Below are 12,511 nucleotides of genomic sequence, written 5' to 3' on the forward strand. Positions count from 1 at the left end.
AAGAAAAAGTCAGCACGTGGCAGGTGTCACATGGGGGAGTGCCAGTGGACACAATCGGCTGTCCTTTGTAGTAAGAGCAGCGGCCGAAAAGCGGTTCCAAGTTTTCATTCACCTTGTTCCCGGTTGAAGATTGCACTGCATATTAACTGGGAGGGCTCTCTAAAACGCTGGTATTGCAAGCAGTACGAATGTGGAAAGGCAGGATTTCAGCATAGTAGTCTGGGAAATGTTCGTTCCTACGAACTTATTTTGCGCAAGTTTTGAAAACTAAATGGTTTGCAGAGTTCATGTTCCTCGTCTGGGTTAAAACATCTATATCCTGTGCATGCATGTGTACATCAAGCATATGTACATCTGCATCAGTTTGCTTGTCATAATCTCATTCATTGACTTTAAAACACAGTTGTTTTTAGTGAAGGCAGTTGTGCTTTCTTTGTGTCTGGCAAGTAATCGTCGGGTATCTTGATTGAGCTTTGAGAGCATATGACAGCATCATTCATGACAACAGCTGGTCAAAAATTCTGCCTATTTTATGTGTAATACAGTACTTTAGTGTGTGAAAGGGGCATGATGTTTATTTTTTAATGATATTAATAAGTAGTTTATTGACTAGAGAAACATTTTTGACCATGACAGGTAGTAAACTACACTAGTATTATAGAATGGTGCCAGCAAACTTGTAGGCAGACTTGCCACTGTCACAAACTTGTGCTTTCTTTACAGTTAGCTATAGCATAGTAGACATCAAGCACTTATGGTAAAGCATTCTATCTTCTAGTATTGGCCTCAACACTTCTTCACCTGAGAAACTGCAACACACTTGAAGCTCACTCTGCTGTTTTTAGAAATGTGCATGTCGAAGATCAGAAGCTGCATCAACTTCTCTCGGTTGATGTAGCTTTCCACATTTGGACCACATTTTATTTCTTCCCCAGGCATTTTACGGGGAGTTGACTCAAAAGCCATGCTGTCTAATATTGTCTGCCAGTCGTAATGTTTTGTATGATGCAAGGTGGAAAATCTGTGGCTATCTGCTGGTTTGTATATATTTGCAGTAAGCAAAGAAGCAGCCATTCTTGATATGTTATTTTTCGTAGAGTTTTTAATGCCAGTACGGCCCCTTCTAGCCCAAAATGGGGTTAGCATGGACTTTTACTTCTGTGACATGTGCAAAATTTGGGGCAGAGACACTTTGAGTACACTTTATGCTAGTGTTATTCGCATGCTGTCACGTGGGAACACGTCGTGAAATTCGCTTCAAAATGTACTCTATAGTGAGTACTTTCGCCAAACTCGCTCGGCTAATGTGTCAGGCCCCTAAAGCAGCGGCTTGAAAATTAAATATAGATAGCTAGGTATGCAGGATTTTGATACCTTTGATTTTGTTTTAGGAAATCTTGTGATGCATTAAAACACCATGCAGTCACAAACTAGTTCCTTCCCCCTCAACCCACTTTAAGATATGGAAGCTAGGGACATGCCACAGCAGTGTCATGCAGTGGCCACATTCATAGTGCCTAAAATGACAGGCACATTATGGTGCTGCCGACATTCACATCACCGCCATTTGGCCAAGTATACCAGTGCGATGGCAAAACGACACTCTGTGCACTCGTTCTAAATGAGGCTAAATTGGCCAGTGTGACAAGAATGTATTAGAGTGTGAATATTGCAAGCCTCATAGGTGCCCTTGAATTGCTTAGATACGTTTGCCCACCTACAGCTGGAATAATGCTTGATTAATCTTGGCTCATCAAAAGTATTTAATAAATACATTGTTATTCATCTGAATTGTGCTACCCACCTATAACAAGAGATTACAAATGTCACTCCGCCATTATTGAAGTTGAACACAATATTTCACTTTACTAACTTGGATTGCTGTCTTTCTGTCACCCTTGTGTGTGTCTTCGTGATTATTGTAGTTGGTGGTCTAGTGGTTTTTCATTTGAAATTCCTTGACATGCATCTAGTTGACTTGGTGCTCCCTATGTTAGCGTACGCTCAATTTCTCTTCACGGCTGTGAAATTAGTTGTCTGGGGTCCACTGATATGACCGGTTCTTGATAATGTACGCCGCATGGTGCATGTTTGTGTAATACTGCTTTTGTTGCGTAGCTTTGCACGGATCCTGTTTTCCTATATATTGCAGTTGGTTTGCAATAAACTTTAGTTGTTAGTTGAATGCTCTGTTCTCGTCTCTTCCATCCCCTCCTGTCGCTTGCCCTGTTAAGCACTTTCTTCGTCTACCATGCAGCACCAATCAGCCCAATCAAGCACTTTGTTGATGTTGTTTCAGTTTGCAAATCCTTAATTTTACCAGCAATTCGTGCATTACCCTAATTTCTTCTGCAATGGCGTACAGTGCTTGATTTTCCTTTCTCGCATACATATTGCTTTGTTATGCCTAGGGGTGTGCATATAGTGAAATGCAGAACCGAACTGAATACGAATTGAATGGCAATGATCCCAGATCGAATAGAAGTATGAACCATGAACTATTCAAATAATTTTCTAATACTACGGCAATCATTTTCAAAGCAGCCCTAGAATGGCAATATGTAACCACTTTTCAAAAAGACCTAAAGAATTCCACATATTATTTTAAACAGATATTCACAAGCTTTAACGAAGTAACATTATGTTTACTCTTAACCGACGAAAATGCAGCAGTTATTTAAACTGAAGGAATGGCTCTAATAATACTTCTAATTCGGCGAGATGGTGCACAGTTGAGAGGAATTTTCAGCGCAAGAAGCACGCATTCCAACACACATTCACACCCAAATTCATTTTGTGAGTGTGTTTCTTACACTCGAAATTCCCATAAACTGAAAGAAGCTTGTACGCAACAGCGACTAGAGCCCTGGGAATATTATTTTACTGCAAGTTGAAATACATTAGTAATTACAGTATTCAGGATTCAAGATGTTCAAGATGAAGTTTTGTCAACAGCTTTGAAATAAAGCTGATATATGAATATTACCTAAACCATATTTGTTAGTCAATATCATCACGAATGTCATGACTCATGAAGAAGATAGTAGGTAGATGACTGTTGCATCATTAGCAATGGAGTTTTAAGCATTCCTGGTTTACTACAACAGGAGGACATACATTTGTGTGAACGTACAGAATACTCATGTTGTGAGCGGGCATACTATTTGCTTAGCGATTCCTTAGATTGTTTAGAGGCCAGGATGGTTTGTCTAGCAAGGATCTGCTGTCGTGAACCACAAGTGATTCTTGGTTGTCACCGTGCTCATGTCGACTTTCGATTTCTACTTGTCCAGGCTCACAGAGGGACAGTAAAGTTGCGCCCCCTCACAGTCGCCATGTCCAGTGTGCGGACACCTCTGCAGACCGTCCATGAGTCGGTCACGACCGACCAGGTAAGTCTGATTCAATACTGGCAACTAACGCGGCAATGTAATTGTCGTCTTCAGGGCGATTATGCTTCAAACTGTTGCATGCCGATTCCACCCATTAGCGTTGCCAGGTTGAGCAGGCCCTCAGTGAAATCTGTCATGAGATCATAAGAGCGCTTTTTGGCATCAGGTGACGTAATGCCTTCATAAGCGTATTCAGTACATCACGTCTCCGTAAAGTGCTGAATGATGGCGTAGTGAGTACTTTGAAGATGTATGTACTTCTGTAGTAGCTGCCACAAGATAAGGTTACGATGTGCGCTAGAAAGGCCGTCGCTTTAACTTTTTTGTGACTTCAAGCAGTGGGAATTTCTCAGAGTTTTTTTATGAAGTGGCAGTGCTTAGTATATTACGATAATTGAAAGCAAAATGCGCCTTCACTGGCAGTTGCACCAAGCCTAACACCAATGTTGAAGAACTTGGTTGTGTGATGCCTAAAGATCGAATACTACCTGAAGCTAACAGTTCGTTGCAAAGGAACTTCATTTACAAATACACGAATGGCATGTATCAGTTGTGTGTATGTTTAACTGTCCCCTTTTTGTATGTTTTAGTTTGGAAATTTTTGTTATAGAGCCACTGAGTTTACAGTGCTACGCAATATATCAAAGTGAAGATAAATGTGCTTTCATGTGCCATTTTGAATGATGTACAAGATGCTTACGTTTGTGCAAAAAATTCGTAGGCAAGAAACAACCAGAAAATTTTTAGGTACACTTTTGAATGAATAGTGACATCTCTGGCGAGAATTTTAATACCAAGTTTTTCTATATATTGTTGCAAGAGTACTAGAAAATCTTCATTTAAAGAATTATGACTATAGATCAAGCATTCCTTAAGAAAGATTGCATGACGCATTGTGAGATATTGAAACCTCGGTTGGTCCCATTCATTTTTTTTTTTTTTGCAGAAAGAAAATTGGCAGCGTAATTTTCCATGCTTAAACGTGACTATTAAATGCAGATTTTGGAAAATGAATCGTCATTGCAAAATGCTTAATAAAACTTAACATGCACAAATATGTAACTGATTTGTCTGAATTAGCCTCGGCAACAAACATTGGTGTCCTCGTCACTGCTGCTGGAAGGCTTCTAGAGTGCTTCTAGGAGAGTTTAGAATCGGGAGGAACTGTTTTTTTCTATTTGTGTTTTTAAAATTTTTGAAGGCCGGGGTCACCGCACCACTTACGTGCACTTTAACCGTCAAGCTTGTGCGTTCTTCAAGAATTCCCGCCGTGTTACATCTATTGCTTCTGTACAATCGTCAAGATGGCGCTACAAGTTGTGGAGCGCAGCAGGTTTTATTCAAATAGCACTTACTCTTCGCTCCATCTGTAGTGGTGGTGTAAGGAAAGTGTTTGGGCAGTTACTTCAATCTGCAATATCATTGAGCCATCTTGGCAAATGGCATTACCTGTGGAATTGTACTCTTTGCTCAAATAAGCTTTCTTTTGGTATGTCCCTAGTGTGCTGTGGTGACTGCACAGACAGTGATAAGCAGGGATGGTAACTTCAGCTTTAAGCAGGGATGTCTGTATGTAAATTTTTGTTGTATTTAAGGAGTGACCTAATTAGAAGCCAACTTTGCAGTGTCGTATTGTTGGCCATATTGGTTATTGTGGGATCCCAAAAGAATGGTGGCAGTTGCTGCAAAGTGGTCAGGCCGCGGGGTGGTCTTACCCATCAAAGAGCTACAACAGTGTCAAAACAACACAGCTTATTAGTTCCCAGCTTTCCTGCCCCCATGAAGGAACGTTCAGGGTGCCCCCCCATTCGCAACGAAGTAAAATAAGTAACACTGGAGTCGCCCCTGACGAGCTCTTGTCACTGGCTTACAGTCACTTGGTGTTCAGCTGTGTACTTAACTTGTCAGACGATTTCCCTTGTCATGGATAGAGATTATCAGGCTTGCTTCCTTCAGAGGGCAGCTACCCCACACGCGTCCTGCTCAGCCTCTTGGAATGTCACTGCTTCAAGTAACACGACTAACCAACCGAATGAGGCGCGGCTTGCCAACTAACCCCTGCTGTTGTTTTCAGGGCCCAATCTTTAAGTCTCCTAAACTCCCTACGGTGAGTGTGTTCATCGCAGCATCAATTAGGGTGGTGGTGGTTGTCGTAGTTTGTCGTGGTGTTGGTGCCGTTCTTGGCTGGTTGTTTAGTGAGTGCTGGAAATGGTGCTTGCGTCTGGCCGGCTGGCATACGCTGTGAGGTGTGCATGTTGCAATGGCTGGATGCTGTCGTGTCGTTAGGATACTTTTTTTTTCTTTCATTTTGACAGAATTTGTTTATAAGTTTTTGTTTTATCATTTTGGGGGCTTAGGTCAGGATTCAATAGCGCCGACCGATATCCGATGCGAGCTTCTCTGAGGTTAAAGTTTCGTTCTGAAAATTTGTTATTCTTCCTGTGGGAATGGGGGTGTTGCAAATAATTGTTCTGTTTTAATCGTGGGTTCTGTATGGTTTCTTTGAATGAAGAGGTCACTTGCCAATACTAGTACCTATAGCATGCTGCAAGTCTTGATCTCTCTGTGAACACTGTCCACACGAATGCTTGTTCTGTATTCACGTCTGCTTTCTCTGAAAGTTGCATCTGCGTCACTTTTGAGTAAAATAATTGCTCTCTACAGAGAGTCTTGCAACAAGGGTTGCAATACATAAAAATTCGTTTGCAGGACTGCTTTGAGTTGCCAAGAGGCTTTCAGCTCAACAGTTGTCATTCGAAAGCTAATGTAATGTTCTTGATTTGATTTCATCATTTTGACTAGTTTCAGCATTTTTTTGAAGTTGCTTTCATACGAAGGAGGAACCTGGGGCTAAAGGCTGGGGTACCTGACAAAGGCCTCGGCTTCATTGTACAGTCTGGCGACAGTTAGTGAAACAATATAACTACATACATGACATAATAGATATATAAATCAGCTACACTTACAAGTACAACAAAATAAACTGTTCTTAAGCATATAGCAGTGAAAATGTTATACCTAACAGAGACCAGAGTTGACTAAATATTTGTTTCCTTTTTAAATATTTTCATTGACGCATCAAAATTAATATTTGTAGACATTTTGTTCATAGCTACAGTCGCCTGATAAGTTAATTTTTGTTTGCCATAGTTAGTACGCGTCTTAGGGACCCGCAGGCTTTGTTTTCGAAGATGATATGCATCATTAGTCATAGTTACTTTGAGTATGTAAATGATTGACTTTAATATGCTACAACAGACGAGAAAAAAAAAGACTTGATTCACTCTAAGCAAAGCATAGTAACGAAACAATGGTGAAGTGGAAAGATCGTGGGGACTGCTGCAGTAACCATGAACGCACCGCAACACTGATTAGCACACTTAATCAAAAATAGTCAACTGCTTGTTATGCACACTGCTGTAAACCATGAAAAACTGACTGCCTGCATATGTAAATTGTGATACATTAGTTTCATGGTGGCATTTAATGTTTGGTTGCTTCAGCATTTTTGTTGGGCTGTTTCTTGGGTAGCTCCTCTTTCTTGCACGTGTTGAATGTGGCATAGCTGACTTAGCGTGATTTCGTGTTACTTTATTAAGCATGTTTATAGTACAATTTTTGCAATCTTCATTCGCATAGGCTATTTGTAGGTGCTTTCTTGGTTCACTGTGGCAATTTTAAATACAACTGCACGTTGTGTTCCAGGTTGAATGTGCGTGATTGTTGCTAAAGGTGCTGTTTGGTAGTTTAACTAGCTCCTAACCGGAACGATAAAACATTTGGCTTTGCCAAATAAAATGAATAGACAGGCCAGGCAAAGCATATAGGATGTTAATTTTTGGGTTTAATTACAGTGTACTAATTGTGATTTAAATTGAAATGAATGCATGTGAATGAAAAATTGCTCATTTCATTGGTGGGATGTGAACCCTCAACCTTCGAATCGTGCATCCAATGCGCTACCGTGTTAGCCACAATGGAACAGGCCGAGCATTGGTCGTGTAGCCTGAAGCTTGTGGGTCAACATTAGCACACTGTTAGACACATTTAATCTCTTTTATGCTTTGCCTGGCTTGATTATATGTTCAATTCACTTGGTTGTATTAACGTGCAAACGAGTACCTAGAAAATATTGCGCTTCTTTAGTTTACATCTGGCTCTAGTATATGATAATTTAGTTGCTGAATTTTCATGCGTGACAAAACGTTGCTACTGCATTTACCTCCGCTTTATTTGTCTGTTTCGAAGCCGTTTTGCCAGGTGTGGGCGCAGCGCTCACAAGTTGGGATGTGCGCAGTGTTTTGAGTGGTGTGGTTCCTGTGCTTTAGGGAGAGGAGGTGTCGGTGCTTGCGCCACGCACGACGTCGGCGCCACGCAGCCGCACCTCCGAGGAGCCGCACATTGGCCGCTACCGGCTGCTCAAAACCATTGGCAAGGGCAACTTTGCCAAGGTGAAGCTGGCCAAACATGTGCCCACGGGAAAAGAGGTGGCCATCAAGATCATTGACAAGACGCAGCTGAACCCGTCGAGTCTACAGAAACTTTTCAGAGAGGTGAGGAGGGCCCTGTCCACACTAGTCATGCCTAACAGCTAACCAATGAACTGTTTTAAGGTAGCTGTTGCGGATGCACATATATTGTGATGTGTTTTGGATAAACCTAAATAAGTGGTTATCATACGAGGCTGATAGGTTTTGCTGCTGCTTTTAAGAACACATTTCTTTGTCTGGAATATCTGATGTTACTCTTTCTCTCAATTGCATATGTATGTTGTGCAGTTGTTTCAAAGTTTGAACACCCATTGTGTAAGTAACTCGGGTGGCTTCGGTCTTAGTTTGAGTTTGCCATATTATTTCGAACGCACGTTTACCTTCTGCTATGTTTTCGTGCAGGTTCGCATCATGAAAATGCTTGACCACCCAAACATAGTCAAGTTGTACCAGGTGATCGAGACGGAGAAAACACTCTACCTGGTCATGGAGTACGCCAGCGGGGGCGAGGTCTTCGACTACCTCGTCGCTCACGGCCGCATGAAGGAGAAAGAGGCGCGTGCAAAGTTTCGCCAGATCGTGTCGGCCGTTCAGTACTGCCACCAGAAGCGGATTATCCACCGTGACCTCAAAGCTGAAAACTTGCTGCTCGACGGCGAGATGAACATCAAGATTGCCGACTTTGGCTTCAGCAATGAGTTTGTGCCCGGCATGAAGCTGGACACATTCTGCGGCAGCCCGCCCTACGCCGCACCCGAGCTCTTCCAGGGCAAGAAGTATGACGGGCCCGAGGTGGACGTCTGGAGCCTTGGTGTCATCCTGTACACGCTTGTGAGCGGGTCATTGCCCTTTGACGGAGCCAACCTGAAGGAACTGCGCGAGCGGGTTCTCAGGGGCAAGTACCGGATCCCCTTCTACATGTCCACCGACTGCGAGAACCTTCTAAAAAAATTCCTCGTCCTCAACCCTGCCAAGCGAGCCACGCTCGAGGTAATGCCCACATTCTCGTTGTCTTCTCGATGTCTGTCTTGTGTTATATTATTTGACGAAATCTGGTTATTGTGAACTAAGGGGGGGGGGGGGTAATTCTGGCCCCTGACTTTAACTTGGCTAAGGGCATGAAAGCATGGTAAATGTTGCTTTTGGCTATGCTTAGTTAATCATATTACAAGTGTATCTGACTACCTGGATTACGCAAGGCAAGAGTATGAGTAACAAATATTTATTATAAGTCATGCCAGTCCAGTCGTATGGATCGTGTGTGTATCAAGCAAGCAAAAGGTTGGCTTATTTCAAAAGGTGGTGGCTTTGTTTTTTGGAGTCATGCTCCATGGTTCTCTTGTCAGGTGGTTGAAACCCTTGCATTGCACTACAGGGCATAGACACATTGCATTTCTGTCTTTCCACGCTTTGGAGAATGACTGGAATGTATATACTGCATGGGCTTTGGATATTGTCTACAATGACCGTATGTGCTATCACATCAACAGGTGATAATGAAAGACAAATGGATGAACATAGGCTATGAAGACGATGAGCTGAAACCTTACTTGGAGCCTGAAACAGACTTCGGGGACTCCAAGAGGATAGGTAAGGTGTTGTCCTGTATTGCTAAAGCAACGGCTTGTGCTTCCACAGCTACTAACAATCGCATCCTCTGAAGCATTTTGTCTCAATACTGCTCGATTGCTTGGAAACGTTCCTACGAACTGTGTGCCAGAATCACGGCATCTGTGAAATGTCAATATCCTCTAATATTGCACTAGTCTTGTTTGCACAAAACCTACCCCGTCTGATTGTCCAGCTCTCTTCAATTCAGTCCCATAGCACTGCTAAAACTGAGTCATAATTATGACGTCCAACTTCCCACTGTTTTTTCAAGTCTCTCAGCTATTGCTATGTCATGTCTGCCATTGTTGCTGATGTAACCCCTTTCACGTTGTCAGTTTTTCTCTCCTAGCATATCCAAGTGTCCAAACCCTGCAACTGTAATGGCAGCAATCATCGCGCATAATTTTAACTGTACTCTGTAGCTACTGGCAGCAGTACCTTACTGTGCTCAGCGACAATTTATCTCGACATTCAAGCGAAGGCTACGGAGGCATGGCATCTGCACAATTCCTGTTGCTCCACAAGTTGTACAGCAACTTGCGGCTGCTTTCGGTTTTACTCAGTCGGATTGTTCATGCATTTAGAAAAACACGTACGAATTATGAATTGGAGGAATGTTTTGATAGTTCAGTGTACATTACGAGTATATTTTTCTTTAGATAACTGAACAGCGCGTTTGCGGCCGCACACTCGCATCATGGGCGCCATGTTTCTTTGAAAAACGGGTGAGCTGAAAAGATGGGGCTGTCTAAAAAAAAAAAAAAGCTTTCTCACAAGGTGAACAATAACTGCATTTCATCAACCAGTTTCTGTGACTGTTTCATTTTTTTTTTTTCAACAATTAAAGCAGTATTTAATTTAGCTATGCAAATAAGAAAATTATCAGTAAACTTAAGCACTATTTTATTGGCACGGTAGCAGGCATGTGCTTTTCTTCTCTGCCTTCCACAGTCTTGTCAAGAAAAGTCGCCAAGTACAGTGTCTTGAATTCGGCTGTTTGGTGCACGCTCAACTTTAATGAAGAAATAGCACAGGGTGAGACAAAGATGAGAGGGCACAAGCACGAGGCTGAATTTTGTCCGCTTGTGTTCATTGATCTGCGATGTTTCATCGTTCAAATTCAGCTGTACGTGATTGTGCTGTTGCGCCAGCATGTCTGAATGCACTGTCGGCGTTAATTGAAGTGCGAGCAAAGAAATTACTGATTGGAATGTGTGTTACTCAGTCATAAGTACATAGAAGTAACATTCGAGGTTGCTTTGTAGCAGTTTTCTACGCGTGGAGCAGCCCCGAGTTTGTTTTGGAGTCTCGATTAGCCTCTGCTACAATTCTGAATCAACCTGGTAGTAATATGAAGCCATTGGAGCAGTTTCAAAATTGTCCACATTTGAATTTTTGGTGATAACACCTGTAAAAATTATCCTGCAGTAGCTGACAGTGGTTCATAATAGTCCACTGCCATCACTGATGACTTGGCACAGAACTTTCCCACTCTGGAAAGAAATGTGTATCGAGGAAGTTGCGTTAACATCAATGGACTCGCCTTTGCTAATCGTGGCCGAGACTTTAGGGCCTCATATCACCTAGGGGGGCTGTGCAGAACACATCCTTTTGCCAAGCTACAGATGCATTCATGCAAGTGCATTATGAGCAATATTTAAGGAATGTTAGTTCGCTGCCTGTTGGTATTGCCACATTATACAAGTGCTCGAGCGGAATGATTCCCTTTCTCTTGTCTGGCTTTGTTTGTTCTTGCCGAGTTAACTGTCTTCCCTTTTGCCCCGAGTTGTGTGATGTGTGTGTGCGTGCGTGTGTCCCCCTTTGCCTTGGACACTCTCCCTGCCCGTCCCATCTTTCGTTGTGGGACTGCCGTCTACTAACCTGTGACTTCCCCTCACTCTCTTCCTCCTCTCCTGCTGCTGCCGCTGTTGCTGCCATCACCTCTTCCTCTTCCTCCTCGAATGCCCCTGTGGGCAACGGCAGCTCTGTCTTCCCGCGCAGAGATCCTGATGTCGATGGGATACAGCCGGGATGAGATAGAGGATTCCCTGCGCAACAGGAAATATGACGACATTATGGCCAACTACCTGTTGCTAGGAAAGCGGACCACTGAGGTAACGGATCTCTTCCTCCCTTACCTCCCTTGGCCTTTCTGTCCTGCATCAAACTGCAGTGCATGTCGTCCTCATTTGTTGCAGAATGAAAGCTGTGATTCGAGGTCTAGTTCCAGCTTATCCCTTCGGACATTGAGGCCCAGCGGCGTGGAAGCGGCGGCCGTGCCATCGGCGCCCAACCAGTCCCCTTCCCACGTCAAGGTGCAGCGTAGTGCCTCGGCCACGGCCAACAAGCCGCACCGCAGGCTCAGCCACGGCGCCACCGAATCGGGGGCTACCACACAGGCGGCAACCCCCAGCGCCGGTTGGTAGCTCTTCTCATTGTGGCCAGCGATCAACCACCCAAGAGAACTATCAAAGCAAGAATAAATGCAAGCACTACTGTCTCGCTTAGAGAGGACTAAAATGCATAGGCATCTCATCCAGTCGCATTTTCTTATTTTCATGGCATTAAGCACCATTTACCAAATTTAGATACCTATTGGGTGTACTCACACAGACGCCCTCTCAGGTGGTTAAGGAGAAACTTGACGTTCTCCATCGGAGATTGTCATTACTGCATCAGTCATATTTGGCTTCCCGCATTGGACTCTGCAGTGCTTGAGAGCTAGTGTTTTTGGTAGAAACTTCGAACCTTTACTTTTTGATGTGTACGTTATTTGCATTAGTGGCGAAAAGTATTTACACTATGAAAGTGAATCATCTTTCATGGCTTTTACACGGGCCATCAACAAGTGTGCCGCTGTGTAGCAAACAGAGCTTGTATTTATTTTAGGTTCCAACCAACTAAGAGTTTCGGGGACTTATTTTTTCTGCAAGTAGAAGAACTGCGATAGTTTTAGTCGGTTGCCCAAGGATTAATTGTGCCTATATGTACTATGCTTGTTCAGTGCCTCCTTTACTT

General features: G+C 43.1%; 1 protein-coding gene across 18 annotated transcripts in view; it reads left to right on the forward strand.

Moving 5' to 3' along the window:
• The window catches only part of LOC119166874 (MAP/microtubule affinity-regulating kinase 3-like), a 163,841-nt gene that overhangs the window by 118,984 nt on the left and 32,346 nt on the right, over positions 1–12,511 (forward strand). For 12 of the 18 annotated variants that reach the window (XM_075867492.1, XM_037418259.2, XM_075867498.1 and 9 more), the window contains 7 exons: positions 3,294–3,392; positions 5,467–5,499; positions 7,721–7,945; positions 8,285–8,872; positions 9,373–9,472; positions 11,477–11,607; positions 11,692–11,911. In XM_075867492.1, the coding sequence (XP_075723607.1) occupies positions 3,294–3,392; positions 5,467–5,499; positions 7,721–7,945; positions 8,285–8,872; positions 9,373–9,472; positions 11,477–11,607; positions 11,692–11,911 (1,396 nt within the window). The remainder of the gene's footprint in view (positions 1–3,293; positions 3,393–5,466; positions 5,500–7,720; positions 7,946–8,284; positions 8,873–9,372; positions 9,473–11,476; positions 11,608–11,691; positions 11,912–12,511) is intronic. The other 6 variants (XM_075867495.1, XM_075867508.1, XM_075867505.1 and 3 more) reach the window with 2 other exon arrangements.

The sequence above is a fragment of the Rhipicephalus microplus genome, chromosome 6 (assembly GCF_043290135.1).
Source record: "Rhipicephalus microplus isolate Deutch F79 chromosome 6, USDA_Rmic, whole genome shotgun sequence".
NCBI classification, from domain to species: domain Eukaryota; kingdom Metazoa; phylum Arthropoda; class Arachnida; order Ixodida; family Ixodidae; genus Rhipicephalus; species Rhipicephalus microplus.